Source organism: Portunus trituberculatus, chromosome 48 (genome assembly GCF_017591435.1).
Source record: "Portunus trituberculatus isolate SZX2019 chromosome 48, ASM1759143v1, whole genome shotgun sequence".
NCBI lineage: Eukaryota > Metazoa > Arthropoda > Malacostraca > Decapoda > Portunidae > Portunus > Portunus trituberculatus.
In genome coordinates this window covers 1,087,503-1,107,262 of record NC_059302.1, presented here as the reverse complement: position 1 = coordinate 1,107,262, position 19,760 = coordinate 1,087,503, and the positions used below count along the sequence as shown (strand labels likewise).

Genomic DNA, 19,760 nt, shown 5'->3' with positions numbered 1-19,760 from the left:
TTCCCCTCTTCCTCCACCTCCTCTTCCTTGATATTCCTCTATTCCACACCCTCACTCTTCACTCTTCACTCTTCACTCTTCGTATAAAGCACCTCTCACTCTCTTACCCTCATCTTCTTTCCTGCACTAAATATTTCCCTCCTATATCTTTCCTTCCTTGACATTTCCCTTATTTCACAAACTCATTTGTTTCCATTCTTTTCCTCCTACATCTCTATATTACGTGCCATATCTTTCCTCCTTATTCTTATCCACACTTCTTTTCACATACACTCCTACCAAATAACCTCACAAACATCGGTGCAGCCTGTGTACTATTGGCACGGATCCCTTATTGTCACATCGACCCGCCACCGCCTGTTCCTCCCACCTAACAATTCCCAGGAGAAATAAAGAGGTAATTTTCTTTACGCAACGCCATTAACTCCCGTCCCCAAGACAGGCAGGGTCACGCCTTTACCTGTCTAAATATAACGCAGGTGCAAAGATATTCCTGGCACAACGCTAGCTCCGGACATTTGTTTGCGTGGGCTCTGGTTTTCTTAGCCATTTTTTTTATCTTTTTGTATGTCTGCATGAGAGAGAGAGAGAGAGAGAGAGAGAGAGAGAGAGAGAGAGAGATTAGGCAGTATTGTCATTTTTATTTAGACTGTCACTTTTTTTTCTGGTTAATTGATTTAATTTCGAGAAAACAAAGTAATGCCCTTGGAAGGAGGTAAATTTGATTGTGATTAAATCAACTGAGTCGCGGGGCCGTAGCATTGTGGTCATACGGAGCAGATATGGATTAGGGAAGCGCGCTATCCATCCTGGAGATTCTACGCACAATGAAACAGAGCGAACTCACATCCTTCTCGCAGTCATCTGGTCCCTAAATAAACGTGGAACACACCAACAGTTACAATATCGATTATTGGCATTGATAGCAGGAGTGGCGTGGAGTGGCGTTGGTTTACACCATGGTGGACAATCAACAAGAGCTGCTCGCTGCCATGCTCCTGGGATGGCTACGCCGGGATGGCTACGCCGTTATGTTGGCGGAGGAAGCCTCGCACTCACGCAACAGCTAAGCATTTCTGCAAACTTTTCTCCTTCAACAGGTCACAGGAGGAAGACACAAATTACCAACTGCTGATTGAATCTTCCCAGGAAGATATTGCGTGACAAAGAAAACAGTGAAATCGTATCCACGTCATTCTGATTTTTATCATTATTTACTCCGAAACATCCTGAGAACTTTTCATAAATAAGTCTGTCTATGAACACATACTCGATAACACGAACAATAAAAATCAATTCATATCCTGTGGCACTTTGGCATCGTACAGCACGGAGTTCCTTTGACATAATATAACAATACATTTAATTAACAATCCTGCATGCAGATGTTACAACTACAGTAATAACAGGGGACAATTTACAGTTTCAACAAGGCTTACAATTACTTGACTTCCACTTTAAATCATTACAAAGTCTACCAGAAAATCATTCATTGGCTGAAACTGCAAGTTGTCCAAAATGGCGGCGAACACTTACGTGACAGCGTCAGGCACCAGCATCTATCTGGCCTCACCCGCTCCACTGCTGCTCAGTGTAGGACCAACGATTGCCGCCACTCACAATCCGTGCTCCTCTTCGTCACACACACACACACACACACACACGTCTGTTTTTTCCCTTACAACGGCTGTAGATCACCGAAGAACATCGAGTCACTCACTGAATACACGCGCACTCACTTTTCTCACAGGGACGCGACTCAGTCGAGAGTGGTGACTGTCGGTATGAAGCAACAAATGGCGCATCGAACAGAGTGATTCAAACGCATTTGGCTCTCATAGGAATTATTTTTAAGAGATTAGATAGACTGAAAAATGCCATTAAATCATATCATAGCAATATTCCTACATCTCTCTCTCTCTCTCTCTCTCTCTCTCTCTCTCTCTCTCTCTCTCTCTCTCTTGCTGTCCCCTTTAAAGTATAGTCTTCCGGTCTGATCCTCCTCCACAACACAATGCCTCGAGGAACAACTTCCCGTCCTGAACTGCCATCCCTATCCTGCCGCTGTGAGTCGATCAGACGTCGGCATTAACGCCCCTGCCCGGCACAGCTGCCTCAGTTCAACCTGGCCCGTCTCATGATGCATCTGTTCCAACTCCAGTGTCTTCTACTCTGCTACCTGCCCCCAGGGCCGTTTCTAGCTATAGGCGGACAAAGCGATTGCCTAGGGCCCCCAAGCCACCAGGGGCCCCCTGGGTAGCTTGGAAAATTTAAATTTCCCAAGTCACCCAGGGGCTCCGATGAAAAATTGAAATCTAGGGCCCCCCAAACCTCATCTTGCCTAGGGCCCCCACAAAGCTAGAAACGGCCCTGCCTGCCCCTGTGCCACCGAGAACTGGCCCCGCCTCTGCTCCTGTGGGTGGGGCGCACTAGCAAGCTGCTGCTGTGTCTGCTACTCCCTCACCACAGGTTGATCTTCATGTAATCATCCAGTGCGTGTTCAAGCTACTGGGTGAAGTCCATGCCGAGGTCAAGGACTTCACCTTTGAAACAATAGCTCGCAGCAAGCCCTCAGTCTCAGCTAGAGGCCAGGTTGCATGTAGCCAGTGCAACCAAGTTACATGCAACCAATGCAACCAGCCTTCTTGCATGCAACCTGTGTAACCCGTGGAATCTATGCGTCATGTGCAACCACCTGTGCAACCACCTATGTAGTGTTCAGTAACAAACCACGCATGGGAATAAGTACATAAAATAGTCATGTAGTTAATTATGTTTTAATTGACCAAATATGTGTGTGAACACATTCAAAAACTATATGGGAATTACAAAAAGATTTCATTGAGTTACCCAGAAAATATTTTCGTTTTCTTTCATTACTGACTTTTTTTTCATTTATTATTAATAACACCATTTTGTTGCTGCTGTTCTTGTTATTCTTCCTTTTTTTTCTTCTATTTGTTATGTTCACTGTTATGTTATTGCTGTTAGTTGCTGTTACGGTGTTCACGGTGCGTCTATAATATCTGTTACGGTGTTGCATCTGCTTAGATAAATGCTATATTGGATTATGTTTGATGCTCTTTTTCCTAGCCTTCCCAGAGAGAGAGAGAGAGAGAGAGAGAGAGAGTGGACACTGCCATCATCTCTGCTCTCTCTCTCTCTCTCTCTCTCTCAAAAATAATCTTAGAAATCATGAAGCTTTTGAGAATACGAGACAGAATGAATGGATGGATGAGTGAATGATTAGAAGACTCAATAAATGAGAATGATGGAAGGAGTCTGCAGAGATGGGAAGGAAGGAGATGAAATGAGAAGGAAAGGTATATGAGCCAATTTCGAGGCAGATCCGAAGCATCAACATGAGATTCAACCCCACGAAACACATCTTAAACTTCAAAACCTCATAATGAACATAATGACATACCCAAGAATGAATACCAGCAAATCACATACTTTTTTTTTTATGTACCAGCGATGATCAGAGTCAGAAAGGAAAGAACCAAGATATACAGATAAAAGGTCGATTAATTTTCAGTTCTCGAGAGCGTTAGTTTTGGTTGGGCAATGCTGGAATGCATCAGTGTTAAATTATTATTATTTCGTCACGTATATAAATTTAGCACTAGTACAATGGGACGCAGGGAGGAGGAAAGAGCCAAGGAGAGTGAGTACCAAGATGACTTAAACATGAGGAATTCGGCATTAGTGAATGAAATGTAAAAATAAGGATAGCTCTGAAACAATGTGGTCAGTTTTCCAAGCACGTGTGATGTTGCTACTATTTCAAGAGTACTGTTACTATTATTGTTGTTATTACTGCCAGGTTATTACTATGTTAGGTAATTAGTACTAATTACAATTATGTTACCAGAGAGAGAGAGAGAGAGAGAGAGAGAGAGAGAGAGAGAGAGAGAGACCCTCAGGACAATAATGAAAGAAAATAAAGATATTTTCTGGGTAACTCAATTAAATCTTTATATAACTCGCGCATTAGTTTTTGAATATGTTCAGACACGTATTTGCTCAATCAGAACATAATTAACCAGCTGACTATTTTAAGAACTTATTCATGTGTGTGGCTTGTTACTGAGACTGCATAGGTGGTTGCGCAAGCTGCATGCGAGCAGGCTGGAAGCAAATAATTCCAATGAGAGCCCAATACGTTTGAATAACTCTGTTCGATCCACCATTTGCTGCTTCATATCATGATACGAACGATTCCCACACTCACCAGTCCAGGCTGAGTAGCGTCCGTGTGAAGAAAGTGAGTGCGCTGGTGGTCAGTGAGTGAGTCGGTTTTCCTTGGTGATCTACAGCTGATGTGAGGGAAAGAACAGACGTGTGTGTGTGTGTGTGATGGAGAGGAGGAAGGATCGCGTATGGCGGCAATCGTTGGTCCTTCACTGGGCAGCAGTGGAGCAGGTGAGGCCAGAGTGATGTCGGTGCCTGACGCTGCCACGTAAGTGTTCGCCGCCATTATGGGCAGTTTGCAGTTTCAGCCAATGAATGATTTCCTGGTGCACCTTGTAATGATTTAAAGTGGCAAACAAGTGTTAGTAAGTCTTGCTAGAACTGTAAATTGTTCACTGTTATTACTGTAGTTGTGACATCTGCATGATGCATTATCATATATGTATAAGGAATTCCGTCTTACCCGGTGCCAAAGTGCCACAGAGTATAAAACAATTGTTATCATCCGTGTTACCGACTCTACAAATTATGTGTTCATGGACATTGCTTTGAAAAACACTAAAATAATGAAAAATTCTGAGGGTGTTTCGGGGTAAATGATGTTTAAAATCAGGAGGTGAATACTATTATTATTTTTTTTCTTGTCACGCAATATCTTCCTGGGAAGATTCGAACAGCAGCTGGCAGTTTGTGTCTTTCTCCTGTGAACTGTTGAAGAAGGAAAGTTATTATCTTGTTTGCTGAAATGCGTGGCTTCCTCAGCCACCGTAGCTGCGTAGCCACCTCAGGAGGATGGCAGCGAGCAGCTCTTGGTGATTGTTCACCGTTGTGAAACCGACGCCACTCCACGCCACTCCTCCTGCCAGTGTGAATAATATTGTAACCGTTGGCGTGTTCCACGTATATTTAAGGAGCGTATAATTGCGGGAAGGATGTGGGTTCGTTCCTATTTCATGCTGCGTAGATTCTCGTGCAAGGATACCGTGCTGCATTAATCCGGGTCGGCGCCATATGACCATAGTGCTGCAGCGCCGCGACTCAGTCAGTTTACACTTTACAGTCACGATCAAATTTGCCTCCTTCCAAGAGCACACCATGGGCTGCTCATCCACCACAAAGACACGAGATGATTACCTTGTTTTCTCGAAAGTAAATTCATTAACCATGAAAAATATCTTTGTAAGAATGTTACAATTAACTTAGCGCTAAGATTATCGTAATCCTCACTTATGGTATAGAAATAGGATACTATACTGTACTACCATAGCACTCCATAATATACTACACAACACCACGTCAGACCACTGCACCTGGTATCCTTGGCATCCGAACCCTTCCCGTCCTGCTCCTGCACCTGCAGGCCCGGACTTACACCAGCACCCGCTCTTGCACTCACTCCTATGCAGCTCCTGCTCCGTCCCGCTTCCTCTTCACCAATCACCGCCTTCCACCAGGGCCGCTGCTGCTCAGTCCCGCACCTGCCTAGCTCCGCCTCGCTCGGTCCCGATGCTACGGAAACGATACTATAAATGTATTTTCTCGAATTTTCATGTGTTTCTAGGTAATTTTGGGACTCTTGGTGTAGGAGGTGGTGGAAGGGAGAGGTGGAGTGTGAGAGTGGGGGCGGAAGAGGAGTCTCTCACCAAACATTAAAAAAAAAGGGAAATAATTTTTATCTTTTATTAATGGAGTTGGCATTATTTTGATATTTTATTTCTTATTAGCAAAGTAAAGAAAGTTTCAAGCCTCAATAGCATCACGTCTACCTGTGTTTGTGGTTATCGATGAAAAATATCAGTCACTACACAAATTATAACGTTTTTTTAATTAGCACGTGTAGAATAGTTTGGTGTTTGATGTAACATTTGAAGAATATAAAAACGTGATCCAAGTAACAATATTCCATATGATTTTGTCTAATTATTCATATTTTCAAATAAAAAAAAAATTAATGGTACCAAAATAGAAAACAAAAATCTTTATGCAAGGAGCAATCTGTGTTTTCTTTATTTGGCTGAAAAGCATTTTTTTTCTTTTTTTGCTTAAAAAGGTAATATAATGTAGTTTGGCTTTGCTTTCCATCTCGACCTTATGAAGTGTTTGTGTGCCGTTAGTTTAAAATACAGACAGATCGTTGGACGTCGTTTTGTAAACAATAGACTCGGTAACGTTATTATATTTTAGTTATTAGTTAAATTATTTGTTGTCTAAAAATGTTATGCATTCCAATCTGGGAGCCATTTTTCTTCTCTTGATTTTTTAAAAAATGCATTGCGTACGTAAATATTGGACCACGGGCAACTCAGTCGTGTCTTTTTCCCATGTTAGGCCACCAATGTTTACCTGCACTCCCTTAATTGTGTTTCCAGACCCAGAGAGCAAAGCAAAGCAAGAATCAAACACCCAAACAAATAAATAGTTCATTACTGTGTTAAATAAGGCAATTCATGGTTATGTATATTCCCGCTCAGACCTTCAGGCGTCCACCATGACCGGGGCCAAGACCCTCCTCCCTTCCTCCCTTCATTCCTTATCAACCCGTCAACATTTCCTTCAGTTCTCAGTGTTTCCCCGACATTTTCTACTTTTGGCCAGCCTGAAATGTATATAGTGAAGTGATAGAAGGGTGTGCGTGTGCGCGTGCGCGTCCGTGTATGTGCGTGCGTGCGTGCGTGCCACTGTATAGTACCTTGTCTGGGGCAGGCCGCTCAATGTAGGATTACCAGCTCTCTCTCTCTCTCTCTCTCTCTCTCTCTCTCTCTCTCTCTCTCTCTCTCTCTCTCTCTCTCTCTCTCTCTCTCTCTCTCTCTCTCTCTCTCTCTATCATGGCGTGCTCTTTTTATTCAAAATGCACTGCGTGTTCCTATTGGTTAACTGTTTGGAGAGGGACAGCTTGGAGTTAAGCAAGCAGCGGAGAGCAGGGCAGGATCATTCAAAATGTACTTCAATATTGAGGGTGTCCACGTTCTGCTAGCTATGATATAGATAGATTGCTTCGAGAATCACCTCTCCGGAGGAATTAATCTGGAGTGACCAGGAGGAGAGCCTCACAGAAACAGCTCCTTCAAGGGATTGCCGAGATCCCAAAGGTGTTCAGTAACCAAAAGAGAAAACAGAACAAACTTAAGCAAAAAAGTAGCGAAATGGTGCTTGAGTTTACTGGCGAGAATAAGAAAGAGAAAAAGAGGAAGGTTGAAGATCTCCAGGAGAGTACTGGCGAAATGGCATTGGAGTCTATTGACGGAAAGAATGGGAAAAAGGGGAATGTTCTAGAGCTAGAGTTTACTGAGGATAAGAAGAAAGGGAAAAAGATGAAGGTGGACGAATTGACTGGCGAAATAGGTCTTGAGAAAGGAATTGAGAAAAAGAAGAAAGACGAACAATGGGCACAAACGCTACTTGACCTCATAGACGCATTTAACCGCCTTGAAATTAAAGAAACACAATACCCAGAGATTGAAGGCTTGGAGAAAGAAAGACACGAAGACACCATGGACTGCAATGATGACGATGAGCACATATGCTTAGTGGTTGGTGACACATGCGAGTGCTTGCTACATGAAGATGAATGCACGTCCTCAGATGACGATGATGATGGTGATGCGTCTGTATGTTCAAATGACGGTGATGGCTTCCAACCTTTACTGTATGGCGATGACTCCTCAGGCTCAGATGATGAAGAGTACGAGGAATTCGTTGATTACTTACGGAACTTAGACTCAGCAAGCTCAATGGAAAGTGTATATGATGAAGATGAGGATGACAGTGATGAGGAGGATGACGATGCTGTTGATGAGGATGAGGATGAGGATGATGACGGTAATGATGATGATGAGGATGCGGATGAGGATGATGATGGTGGTGATGATGAGGATGAGGATTATGACGCTGATGATGAAGATGATGGTCAGGATAAGAGTGTAGATGATATGGAAGCCATGGACTTTGTTGATGGGGAAGAGCCCATGGAGGATTACTATGTGGAACACCTGGACATGTACCATGTGCAAGCCATGGAAGTTGAGCCCGATGGCTCAGAGGAACATGTGGAGCCCATGAGCTGAGAATGCTATGTAGAGCACAATGGCGGAGAAGATGATGTACAGCTCATGGGCCAAGTGGTGGTACATGTATTAAGTAATTTGTAGGAGAAACATGTACACCCCAATCTCTAACAGGAGCTTGTAGAGCCCCGGGGCTAGGAGGAGTGTGTAGCCTAAGGGCTATCAAGATTACGTGTAATCTGTGTGTTAGCAGGATTACGTGTAGCTTATGTGTTAGTAGGATTATGTGTCGCCTATGTGTTAGCAGGATTATGTGTAGCCTATGTGTTAGCAGGATTATGTGTCGTCTATATGTTTTAGCAGGATTATGTGTAATCTGTGTCAAGAGGATTTTGTGTAGCGCATGGGCTAACTGTTTTATGTCTATCCCATGTACGAAGAGGATTATGTCTATCCCATGGACCAAGAGGATTATGCCTAGCCCCTGGCCTAACAAGATTATGTGTAACCCATGTGCCAGCCTGGCCCTTGGGTTAATATTAGCATGTTGAAGGAAACGCGTTGATCTTTTTACTGTTTCACTTAATATAATTAACACATATTATTACACTTACTCGTTTATTTCTTTCAATTAAAGTTAATTTCCAGTAATTTTGGTAAATTCCTTCTCTATCTAACGAGAAACAAGACGGCGGTCATTTTCTCTGTTGTGACGGCTGTCCATCCTCTCCACGTCACTGCCTGCCGATAACTTCTGCTTCCTTGTGTACCAGCTTAGTGATAGTCTCCTGGGTACCTCTTCTTGTAGTACTATGGTGTAACTAAACCCTCCAATGAGTTTCTCTCTCTCTCTCTCTCTCTCTCTCTCTCTCGACTGTACTGGACCTTCAAGTGGCTCGATCAGCACTTTGGGAACCTCTCCTCTGGTTGCACGGATTACATTGGTTCCATAGGTGGTTGCATTGATGGTTACCCACTATACAGAGAGAGAGAGAGAGAGAGAGAGAGAGAGAGAGAGAGAGAGAGAGATATTGGAAGGAATCGAGATATGGGATAAAATGGGAGTGTCTTGGTGCCTCATGGAAAACCTTTTGCCTATATTTGGCCTTTAACATTAGTAACAAAGTAGAATATATGTTTTTTTTTTTTCACCACTCGCCGAGGGCTTATATTCTGTAAGAACTTTCCCGAGAGTAGCCTACCTACCTACGTACCTACCATATCTTTGTTTCATTTTCTTTAAAATAGAATTTCATGATTAAATATAGAAACATATTTTAAATTAATGTAATTTCAGGGATTTACTTTCTCATTCAGACCAATATCATAAACTTTTCACAATATCATGTCATGATGCGTTTAGATACAAGTCATCTATTAGTGCTTTTGTTCTCATGTGTTTGAGAAAACGATAAAAGATATTACAAATTTATAATAAAAAATAAAATAAAAGCTCTTTATTTTTTATTTTTGTTGTAGTTTAACTTCAGTATACAGACAAGACAAGAATTAATTACAAGTTTACATAAGCCGTATCTAGGAGCGGCGGAGCAGAGTTGTGTTTGTCATTCCCGTCAGTGTTGTGCGTCCGCTCCGCTCACACTTCGAAGCCATGGTGGAGGAAAACGAGAGGCCGCAGGCTGGCTTTCAGTTCAGCAACTTTGGGAGGTGAGTGATGAGTGTTGAGTGGTGAGTGTGTATTGGAGGAATGAGTGGTGAGGAGAGAGAAAGAGAGAGATGCGATGGTGGTGGTGGTTTCTCTCTCATGCCGGCCCGGTGTATTAGTAACTTGTTCACCATTCACTCTTCGTAATGATGACTTTGGCCTCTATTATCCTTCACCACCAAATTTGTTGTTTTGGGAAGTAGTCATGGTTCCCTACTGTAATTTGTCCCAATGCCTTGGTTTGGTCTTTAAAGTTTTCATTAAATTGCTAAGTAGAAATATTTTGAATTTAGGAAGGATATTAATCCCTTTAGTACCATGACGCGTTTTCCTGTTCATTCTGCTTACTATTTGGTGAGTTTGTTTAGCTTCAGAAACTTGTGTGGGAGATTTTAATTGTGAAGACTGTGGCCATTAATCTTCTGACCTCCATAGACCTGGCACTGTCCTAATATAAGAATCCCTCCAGCTGTACTCATTTCCTGGCTCCCCCTTCACAGTTCTCTCTTCACTCAGCTGATGGGATGTGGGATTGAAAATATGATAACCTAACCATATAGTGGAATTATTGCAGTTTCTACCAATAAACCACGCGTAACTATACATATTTTCACGGTCTAGATCACTCTTCTACAAGCATTTCTAACCATATTTTACCTTATCGGAAAATGGGGTTAGATTAGGTTAGGTTAAAATCCCAATTTCCCAGGAGGTCCCCAAGCTTGTTAGACACAGGAGAAAAAAAATATGATATAGGGTATGTTGGTTGAAACTGCAAATTTACTACCTAGCCTAATCAAGCTAGCATAACCTAACCACGCTATTGGTCAGAAGGGTTCTGAGGAGTGCATATCGGCAATGCGTCTTGCCTCAACTGGGTTAGGTTAAAGTTGGTTAGATTAGTTTTGGTTATCATATTTTCATTTTCACGTCATGTCAGCCAAGTGAAAGAGCTGCAAAGGGGGGAGCTGGGAAATGAGGATGGCTAGGTAGACCATTGTATTTCTCTCTCTCTCTCTCTCTCTCTCTCTCTCTCTCTCTCTCTCTCTCTCTCTTTTTTTTTTATTTATACCAATTTACATAGATATACAGAGTTTTGTACATTATACATTACATACTTAGTACAATATTAGGCTAAAGAAGTCACAGTTAATGCCTTCTATCCGAAAGCCTGCCTCTGTCTGTCTGTCCGTAGCAGCCACTCATTCACTGTACACTTGAACTGCTGCGTGGACCAGCAGCCCTCTACACTCGCTTGCACAGCAACAAAAGCGTTCCACAAGCCGATATACGTGTTGAGGAACTGCCTTTGTTGGTGCCACGTTCTGCACCTGGGCTGGAGCAGCTCCCCAGGGGCACGGATGACGGTTCTGGTGGCAATCTCGGCCTGTCGGGCAGGCTGCTGGAGTTCATGCAGGTGAGCCACCCTCTGCTGCTGCACCTTGAACATGACGGTGAGGCCCGCCACGTCCCGCCGGTGTTGGAGGGTGTGCAGTGTAGGGTGGAAGCCGAGCTCACTCTCCCTGATGAGCCTCGCCGCTCGGTCCTGGACCTTGTCCAGGAGAGCGAGATGTTTGCTGGCCGCGCCGCCCCAGGCAAGGCAGGCGTATTCAAGGAGGAGCGGACCTGCGACTTGTAGAGCAACTCCAGTCCTTTGGCGTCCAGAAGGTAGGAGATTCTCCTCAGGGATGCCAGCTTCCCTGAGGCCTCTCTGGCTAGTCGCTCCAAGTGGGTCCTGAAAGTTAACTTACGGTCGTAAGTTACCCCAGCACCTCCACCTCCTCCCGCGGCGTCAGTGTCTCCCCGTTGAAGGCGAGGCGCAGGGCTTCACTCGTCCTGGTGATGCTTAGCAGCTGGGTTTTGTGAGCAGCAAACTTAACTTGCCACTTCCTTCCCCAGGCTGCGATGCGGCTCAAGGTGGCGTTGATGTCACAGGTGGCTGCAGCTTTCTCCTCCAGTCCGTAGCTGTGGGATAGTGTTATATCATCTGCAAACGCCTTCGCTGCAGGAACGAGGTGTAGCAGATCATTGATATACACATTCCACAGCAAAGGGCCGAGGCAGCTCCCTTGAGGAACGCCTGCCCTTATGGGCTGTGGTTTTGATTCCGCCCATTGATAATTACTTTGAGGTGCCTGGCTCTCAAGTAATTTTCTAGGAGCTGGAGGAGTGCTCCGTCCACGCCTACAGCGCGGAGCTTGGTGATGAGCGCTGCATGCCAAACTCTGTCAAACGCAGCTTCGATATCAAGAGCCACTACTGCTGTGGCCTTGCCTCGGTCCAGGGCCTCACTCCACTTCGTGGAGAGGAGCAGGTGCAGGTCTGCCGCCGACCTCCCTTGCCTGAACCCAAACTGCCTGTTGCTCAGCAGGTGGTGGCGCTCGAGATGCTGCGTCACTCGTGAGGCCACAATTGTTTCCAGCACTTTGCTCAGCACAGGCAGCAAGGACACGGGTCTGTAATTTTTTGCCTCTGCCTTGGAGTTCTTCTTGTGAAGAGGCACCACACTGCTTCCTTTCCACATTTCAGGCCATGTGGAGGTGGCGAGGCAGTGATTGAAGAGGGAAGTGAGGGGCGCGCCAGCTCAGCAGCACACTGGCGTAGAACGCGCGGGCTGATGTCCTGAGGCCCCACAGCTTTGTTCTCGTCCAAACTTTCGAGAATCGCTCGCACTTCCACTTCACTTGTTATCACTTTCACTAGTGTCTCTTTCACTATTTGAGGCAGCAGCGGAGAGGGTCTTTCGGGGTCGGGGATGCACATCTTTTCAGCGAAGTGCTTGGCCAGGAGGTCTGCCTTGTCACTTGCACTGTGGGCGAAGCTGCCGTCTGCCTGGTGGAGTGCAGGGACGGAGGTGCCCCGCGACTCACCCTGCTTGTCTTTGACAAGGCTCCACCACTGCTTGCAGCCAACCTGGCCTCCCCTTAGTTTGTTTTTCAGGTTTGCCCTCCACTGCTCTATAGCCCATGCTTGCGTGGCATTCATATGCCTTGTTGCCGCTCGGTGCCTCAGTCTGTTTCTGGCCGTCGGGTGCCTCTTGAGAGCACGCCAGGCTTTGTATTTGGCATCTGATGCGGCAACGCAAGCAGGACCAAACCAAGGCTGATCTGATGCCTTTGTTTTATGGACCGAGTGCGGCACCCAGCAGACCTGCATGTTGTGAAGCAGCTCGGTGAGCTGCCTCACCTGCTGGTTGGCGTCGCCACGCAGCACTCCTCCCCACTCTGTAGTCCTCAGTGCAGCACGAAAGGCATCCCAGTCGGCAGCCTCCCAGCTCCAGAGGGTTCGTTCGAAGCTCTCCTCACGTGGTGTCTTGAACTGTACTCTGGTGAATACAGCCACGTGGTCTGAGGTCCCTACAAAGTCGAGTGGGAAGCACTGTACTGTGTGGGAAGGAAGATCCGTCACCACCGGGTCCAGGGATGACCCAGATTTGTGCGTGGGGAAGGTGACGTAGTTGTGCATGTCATGCACAACCAGTAGTGAGTTAAAGGCGTCCCTGACTGTGTGCTGGTTTAGGTCGCCAATCACTATTACACTGTCACACTGACTGGCAGTCATCAAAGAGTCCAGGTTTAATGTTAGGTAGTCCAGCAACACTGTTCCCTGTGATGGAGGCCGATAGCAACCCACGCACAATAGGCCCTTCCCATTGCTGTCGATTATTTTCAATGTCAAGAGCTCAAGTTCCCCAGGTATGGGTGTGGGTGGCTCTACTACTTGAGCATTCACAGTCTCCTTAAAGCAGAATGCCACACCCCCGCCTTGTGTAGAACGGTCTTTTCTAATCCATGGTGAGTACCCTTTGATACGGGCATAATTGCTTGGCACCTTGGCATCTAAAAAAGTTTCGCACACAAACACTAAATCTATATTTTTTCTTAATAATAACACTTTGAGTGAGCTCCCCAATGTTTGTGTGAAAGCCCCTCACATTGGCCGACACTATCTTTAGTTCACTGTTGGCCGGCTTGTAGCATCGCGGAGTAGTGGTGGGGCGCTGCTCCATACTGTACGCCATATGGGTAAGGGTCTCTCTCTCTCTCTCTCTCTCTCTCTCTCTCTCTCTCTCTCTCTCTCTCTCTCTCTCTCTCTCTCTCTCTCTCTCTTTTTCTTAAAGAAGTTTTGGAAAGGTAAAACCAGGCTGACCAACGTCAGGAAGAAAGCTATCTCAGAGGGGCTGCTGGAGCACTGACACCAGCTTACTTTCCTTATCATAGGGGGAATGATATCTTGCCCAATACAGATCTCATAAAGGTGGCCAAAATATTGAAGGTTTAGCCCAGGAGATAGAGGATAGGAAAGTTAAATACTATTATACTTATGTTGTGCTCATCATTTCAGAAATGAAGCTTTGGTGGCCAGAGGATTTCAGATGCCAAAGAGCCGTAAGACTGGCACCACCATTGCTGGCATAGTCTTTAAGGATGGTGTGGTGCTGGGGGCAGACACACGAGCCACTGAGGGAGACATCGTGGCTGACAAGAACTGTTGCAAGATTCACTACTTGCAGCCAAATATGTACTGCTGTGGAGCAGGTTTGTGTTGCTATTGGTGGCCTTGTGACTTTTGCATCATTCATTACATTATGGTTTACAAGGTTGTTTTTTTATGCTGGTGTATGAAGTAAAAGTGACCCTTTATGACAGCACTGATGTATGTTAGTGAGACTTGGATATGGAAACAAGTTATTTAAGAGGTGCTTTTTGCTATGACTTCGATTGATTAGGAAAATTATTCAAGATTTGTAAGGAACATTTGGTCTGCACTTCTAGAAATCAGGGAATGATAGCAGTGAAAGTATACTTTGTAGAAAGTTAAATACTCATTTTGGTTCATCAGGTACGGCAGCTGACTTGGAGATGACCACACAGATGATGGCCAGTCAGCTGGAGCTCCACCGACTCAACACCGGCCGTCAGGTGCCTGTCATAGCCGCCAACACCATGCTGAAGCAGATGCTGTTCCGTTATCAGGTGCGGCGCACACACACACACACACACACACACACACACATACTGCTTAGTGTAGTGGTTAGTACATTTAGCTTTGTCACAACTAAAGGCCCTATCGCACTGGCTTATGATACGCAGAACCAGGAACATCCACTCCAGATAGCTGGAACTTGCCCAGGACTAGCGGAACCAAGTTGGGATGGCTTCATATCCATCCCGGTTCTCCGTATGCTATCTCAATGGAAAAGTAAACATTATATATATAATAAAAACCTTTTATTTGAACTAAAAAGAACGTGACTAAATTTTTCATATTGGAATATTAAATAATATTTCATCAATTTAGAAAGGTAAAATATAAATATATCAAGTCGATAGTTTGGGCTTATGGCAACCACGTTTCGGTTCTTCTCAAGTTTCTTTTACTTACTTTTTTTCAACAAGAGGAAGTGCAAATGCAGTTCCAGGATAATAGGTGCCGCCGTGGTACAGTGGAACCATGCGTGCTTTGGGGTCTGAGGGTCTCCAAGCTCACGGGTTCAAATCCTGTCCACAGTCCGAGTGTAGGTTGGGCTTCCTCACTCGGGGCAGTGGTTTCCTAGCGGGTGGGCTTTGAGATAGGAGGTACCGCAAAAAGTATCCCCTTTAGCCCATAAATTCCCGTGAAAAGCCCACATGGTATAAAAAAAAAAAAAAACAGCACAGGTTGAGATATAAGCAGCATGGTTTTGTTCTGGTTTATTTTGATTAGGCTTTGTCTTGGTTGGTGGGCCGTTTGCCTAGCATAGCAAGAACGTGTGCAGCTTGTGTGTGATAGTGTTCCTGGTTTCGTACCAAGAACCACGGCCCGCGTTCCACGTATCATAGGCCAGTGTGATAGCTCCTTAAGAGAAAGCTCTGGTTTGAGTCCCAGGCAACACAAGGTAAATGGGCAAGCCTCTTAATGTGTTAAGTTTCTGTTCACTTAGCAGTAAATAGGTATGGAATGTAACTCGAGGGGTTGTGGCATTGCTGTCCCAGTTTGTGATGTGTGGTGTGGTCTCAGTCCTACATGAAGATCGGTCTGTATGAGCTCTGGGCTCTTTCTGTAGTTGAACGACTGGCTAGATGACCAGCAGACACATCCTAGGTGAATAATACACACACATCTCTGGATAGAGTTCCAGAGACAGCTGTAGACTGGCCAGGTAATACTGGGTAGAGAAGTCTTCTCTGTGAAGCTGGGAAGCAACTCATAGATCAAGATTGTAGTGAATTTTGATGATTATAATTTTAATTGTAGACTGTCCTCATCAGTCCCTTGTATATTGATGCTGAAGATGGAGTAAATGGTACATTAACACATAAGTGATAGTGATGATGACCTTGAATTAGTTATTACTTGTGCTCTATATAGAAGTAGTGTAGAGAATGGAGTTATGTCACCAATCTTTATACAGAAATTCTCATTTATACTACGTTGGTGGTGTTGAGATGATGATGTAATGATGATAAGGAGAGTGACAATGATGGTCGTATATACCACATCTCACACAGGGCTATGTTGGTGCTGCCCTGGTGCTCGGTGGTGTTGACAAGTACGGCTCCCACATCTATTCCATTCATCCCCACGGCTCCACTGACCGCCTGCCCTACACCACCATGGGCTCCGGCTCCCTGGCTGCCATGTCCGTCTTTGAATCTCGGTGGAAGCCTAACATGGAGGTGAGAATTGTATTGTTTGGTCATGCAGTCTTAATGAAAGTTGTGCTGTGTGGGTTGACCTATGATATGTGTTTTGTCTATTTTATTGGTGTTAAATGCATTTCATTCTGTAGAAGCTGTTACTAGATGTGATATTAAAGCAAAATTATTGTATGCAAACCAGTGAATAAGTGGAAAAGAATGGAATGTGTGAGATTACCTAGGAGTAAAATGTACAAAAAAAGGTGAGAATACCACACCACATTTTTCCTTGCCATGATGTTTTAATCTTTGAGTTATCTTGTCATGGTTAAACTGAATGGCTGACCCCTGTTGAATGAGGACAAAAGTACTTCATCTTATCTGCCAGGAGGAAAGGGGCTAAGGGAGTGTGAATGTGGAAGCTTTCTTTGCTACCCTCACTTGAGAGAGAGAGAGAGAGAGCACCTGCTCAATATATGTATTGTATTTATGTGTTGCAGTCGTTTTCATTTGATAATTTAAAGGATTGTTTGAGTATTCTGTCATCATGAAATAATGTAAATTATTATGTAGAACATTCCATTATAATACCTTTATCACTTCCTGTTTTATTTGCAGCTGGATGAAGCCAAGCAGCTGGTGAGGGATGGCATTGCAGGGGGTGTGTTCAATGACCTCGGCTCTGGCTCCAATATTGACCTGTGTGTCATCACCAAGGACGGCGCCACAATGACACGCCCCTATGATGTGGCCAATGTGAAGGGCCAGAGGTGAGTTACAGCTGGATGTTCTTGTGAGAGTACTTGCTTTTGCCAGTGTAGTTGAAATGAAAGATGAAGAAAATGGTGCTCAGTTGTTAATGCACATGGGATGAATGTGGATACAAGTTTTACTAACAGCTTCTGTAATTATGTCACACTCTTGGGAGTCCAGAGCAAATATTCTATACTTAATGCTTATAATGGCTTTATTCTGTACCATAATTCTCCTAGAAAATAATCTATTTACTTTTTTTTTTTCCATGATATATTAAGAAATATGATATTGCTTGTGACAAAGTACGTTTAAAGGAAGAATCTGATGAATAAATAAAGTTTGAATTAAGAATACAGTAATACCTTGAGTTACAAGTTTACTTCTTTCTGTGACAGAGCTCATATTTAAATTTACTCATAACTTAAATCAGTATTCACCAGTAACATTAATTGAAATGCCAGAGTTTTTTTTTTTTTTTGTACCATGTGGGCTTTTCACGGGAATTTATGGGCTAAAGGGGATACTTTTTAGGGTACCTCCTATCTTAAAGCCCACCCGCTAGGAAACCGTTGCCCCAAGTGAGGAAGCCCAACCTACACTCAGACCGTGGACAGGATTCGAACCCGTGCGCTTGGAGACCTCTAGGATCCCAAAGCACGCATGGTTCCACTGTACCACGGCGGCCCAAGAAAGAAAATGGGAAAAAAATGCAAAAATTCCCAATATTAGCTCATGCTTAGCACATCCACCACCGACAGAGCACAAGCGGTGACTGTCTTTGAGAGGTAATGTTGGCAAGTGTCTGGGTATTTGAGATGCAAAATAATGCTTTACTTCATCAGTTTTGTTACTTGTAAGGATTCATCTAAATATAGACTATGCTACAACTTGGTGCAGCAAAATCAGACCAAACGTCTTTGTATAAGTGAGCCAACAAAAGTCCCAGTTTTGAAACGTCTGTATATCGATCCTCCACCATGAAAGGGTTAATGCTACACTGTATTGGTGAACTTAATTGCTACATTTTTTTTTTTTTTTTTTTTATAACTTGCTCAATTTTTTTTTATTTAACACTAATTCAATGGATATAATTAACTTTTCTCAGCACTTTCCCCTGCATTTGCTTGCTTAGGATCTGTGGTCAGACAAAAGAAATTTAGCTAGATAACAGCACAAAATGCAAGCACAACACAAGAAATGCTTCCACATTGAAAAATAATATGAAAAACACATGAAATGAATATTTCAGCAGCTGGACATTTGTTGTGCTTGCAAGTAGCAGTTTACCTGGAGCTATCTTGCAACTGAAGTTTTAACTTGAAAATCAAAGTGAAAAATTTATGAGCAACGACTTGTATCTCAGATTCCTTGTAAGTCGAGGTGCTCTTAGCGCATTGTTCAACTGTATTATACGTCTTGAAAAGCAAGGAACAAAAAGATTACAACCTTTGTATGTTTTTATGTTTTGGAATGTAAATTAAATATCATATACATAGGAGTAAATTTCTTTATATTTGCAGAGTTGGCAAGTACGAGTACAAACGCGGGGTGACCGAAGTGCTCAACACTGTTGTGCGGCCCATTGAGGTTGTGTCTGAGACAGTCAAGATGGTATCGGAGGAGGAAATGGATACTGCTTAGCCACGCTGGCCTCTAATTCAATAATCATGGATGCTATTTACAAGCTTATTGTTTTAATTCACATAGAATGTGAATTTGTTTATTCATTTCTCAGTAATCCTGTGTCTATGATAACTAAAATATTTAGAATATCCTCATATTTGGAACACACATTGCTGCAACTGTTTGGTAAGAAATTCTATGATCTAAAAGTGTTTGATTAAGCAGAGGTGGGGGAAAGAACAGTTGCCAGTTACATCTGTGTGGCTTTTTAGGAGAGGCACAAGTAGTCAGCTGTGTGTTTGAATAAAACTGTGTGAGATTTGTAACTTGGATTTGTCTTGCTCCTGATAGGTTAAGATGAACTGTTTTTCCTGAGCATAGGAGATTACCAGCAGTCAGATGTTGAAGCAAGAATGTTAGCTCTTAGGTAAGTGTTGTGAATGTGAAAAGTCATGATAGAGTGTAGTTGGTTGTGTAAGATGACTTTGCTTCCATATTTTTAGATTGTTACTAGATGAAAATCGTGTTACAGAACCTTGCATTGGAGTAACATTGACCATATATTGTAGCAAAACTGAATTCATACTTTTGGTTTTATATAAAAAAAAATAGGTTTTGTTGGCAATTTTCAAGACTCGTTAATTCATTCTTATAAATTTTGTGAGGTATTAATTCTGGAAAATAATTTACTGTTGTGTGTTTATGTAGCGGCAAAGGCAGGTATAGATGATGATGCACTTCTTAGTGGTAGGTGGTGTCTTCCAGAAGTGAGGGTTGGTATCCTCTGCTATACCATATGTCATCTTTGTGTTCTTTCTCTTCATTCTGTAATGTGGTCAAAGGTGATGGGCAGGAAACCTGCTCACCTTTGTACTTTTCCCAATGTCAAAGTGATGA

At 43.7% G+C, this 19,760-nt stretch overlaps 1 protein-coding gene across 1 annotated transcript; it reads left to right on the top strand.

The window, feature by feature from the left end:
- The first annotated feature begins 9,708 nt into the window (after positions 1 to 9,708).
- LOC123498584 (proteasome subunit beta type-7-like) lies at positions 9,709 to 19,189 on the top strand. Its single transcript, XM_045245843.1, has 6 exons — positions 9,709 to 9,866; positions 14,209 to 14,402; positions 14,707 to 14,840; positions 16,356 to 16,523; positions 17,103 to 17,254; positions 18,761 to 19,189. Exons 1-6 carry the CDS (start codon positions 9,811 to 9,813, stop codon positions 18,879 to 18,881), a joined length of 825 nt encoding a protein of 274 aa, XP_045101778.1. The 5' UTR covers positions 9,709 to 9,810; the 3' UTR covers positions 18,882 to 19,189.
- Positions 19,190 to 19,760: the final 571 nt, after the last annotated feature.

Coding starts and splice junctions, on each gene's coding strand:
- LOC123498584 (XM_045245843.1), top strand. CDS start 9,811: ATGGTGGAGGAAAACGAGAGGCCGCAGGCTGGCTTTCAGTTCAGCAAC. Junction 16,524..17,102: donor GGTGGAAGCCTAACATGGAG/GTGAGAATTGTA, acceptor TTTTATTTGCAG/CTGGATGAAGCCAAGCAGCT. Junction 17,255..18,760: donor GCCAATGTGAAGGGCCAGAG/GTGAGTTACAGC, acceptor TTATATTTGCAG/AGTTGGCAAGTACGAGTACA.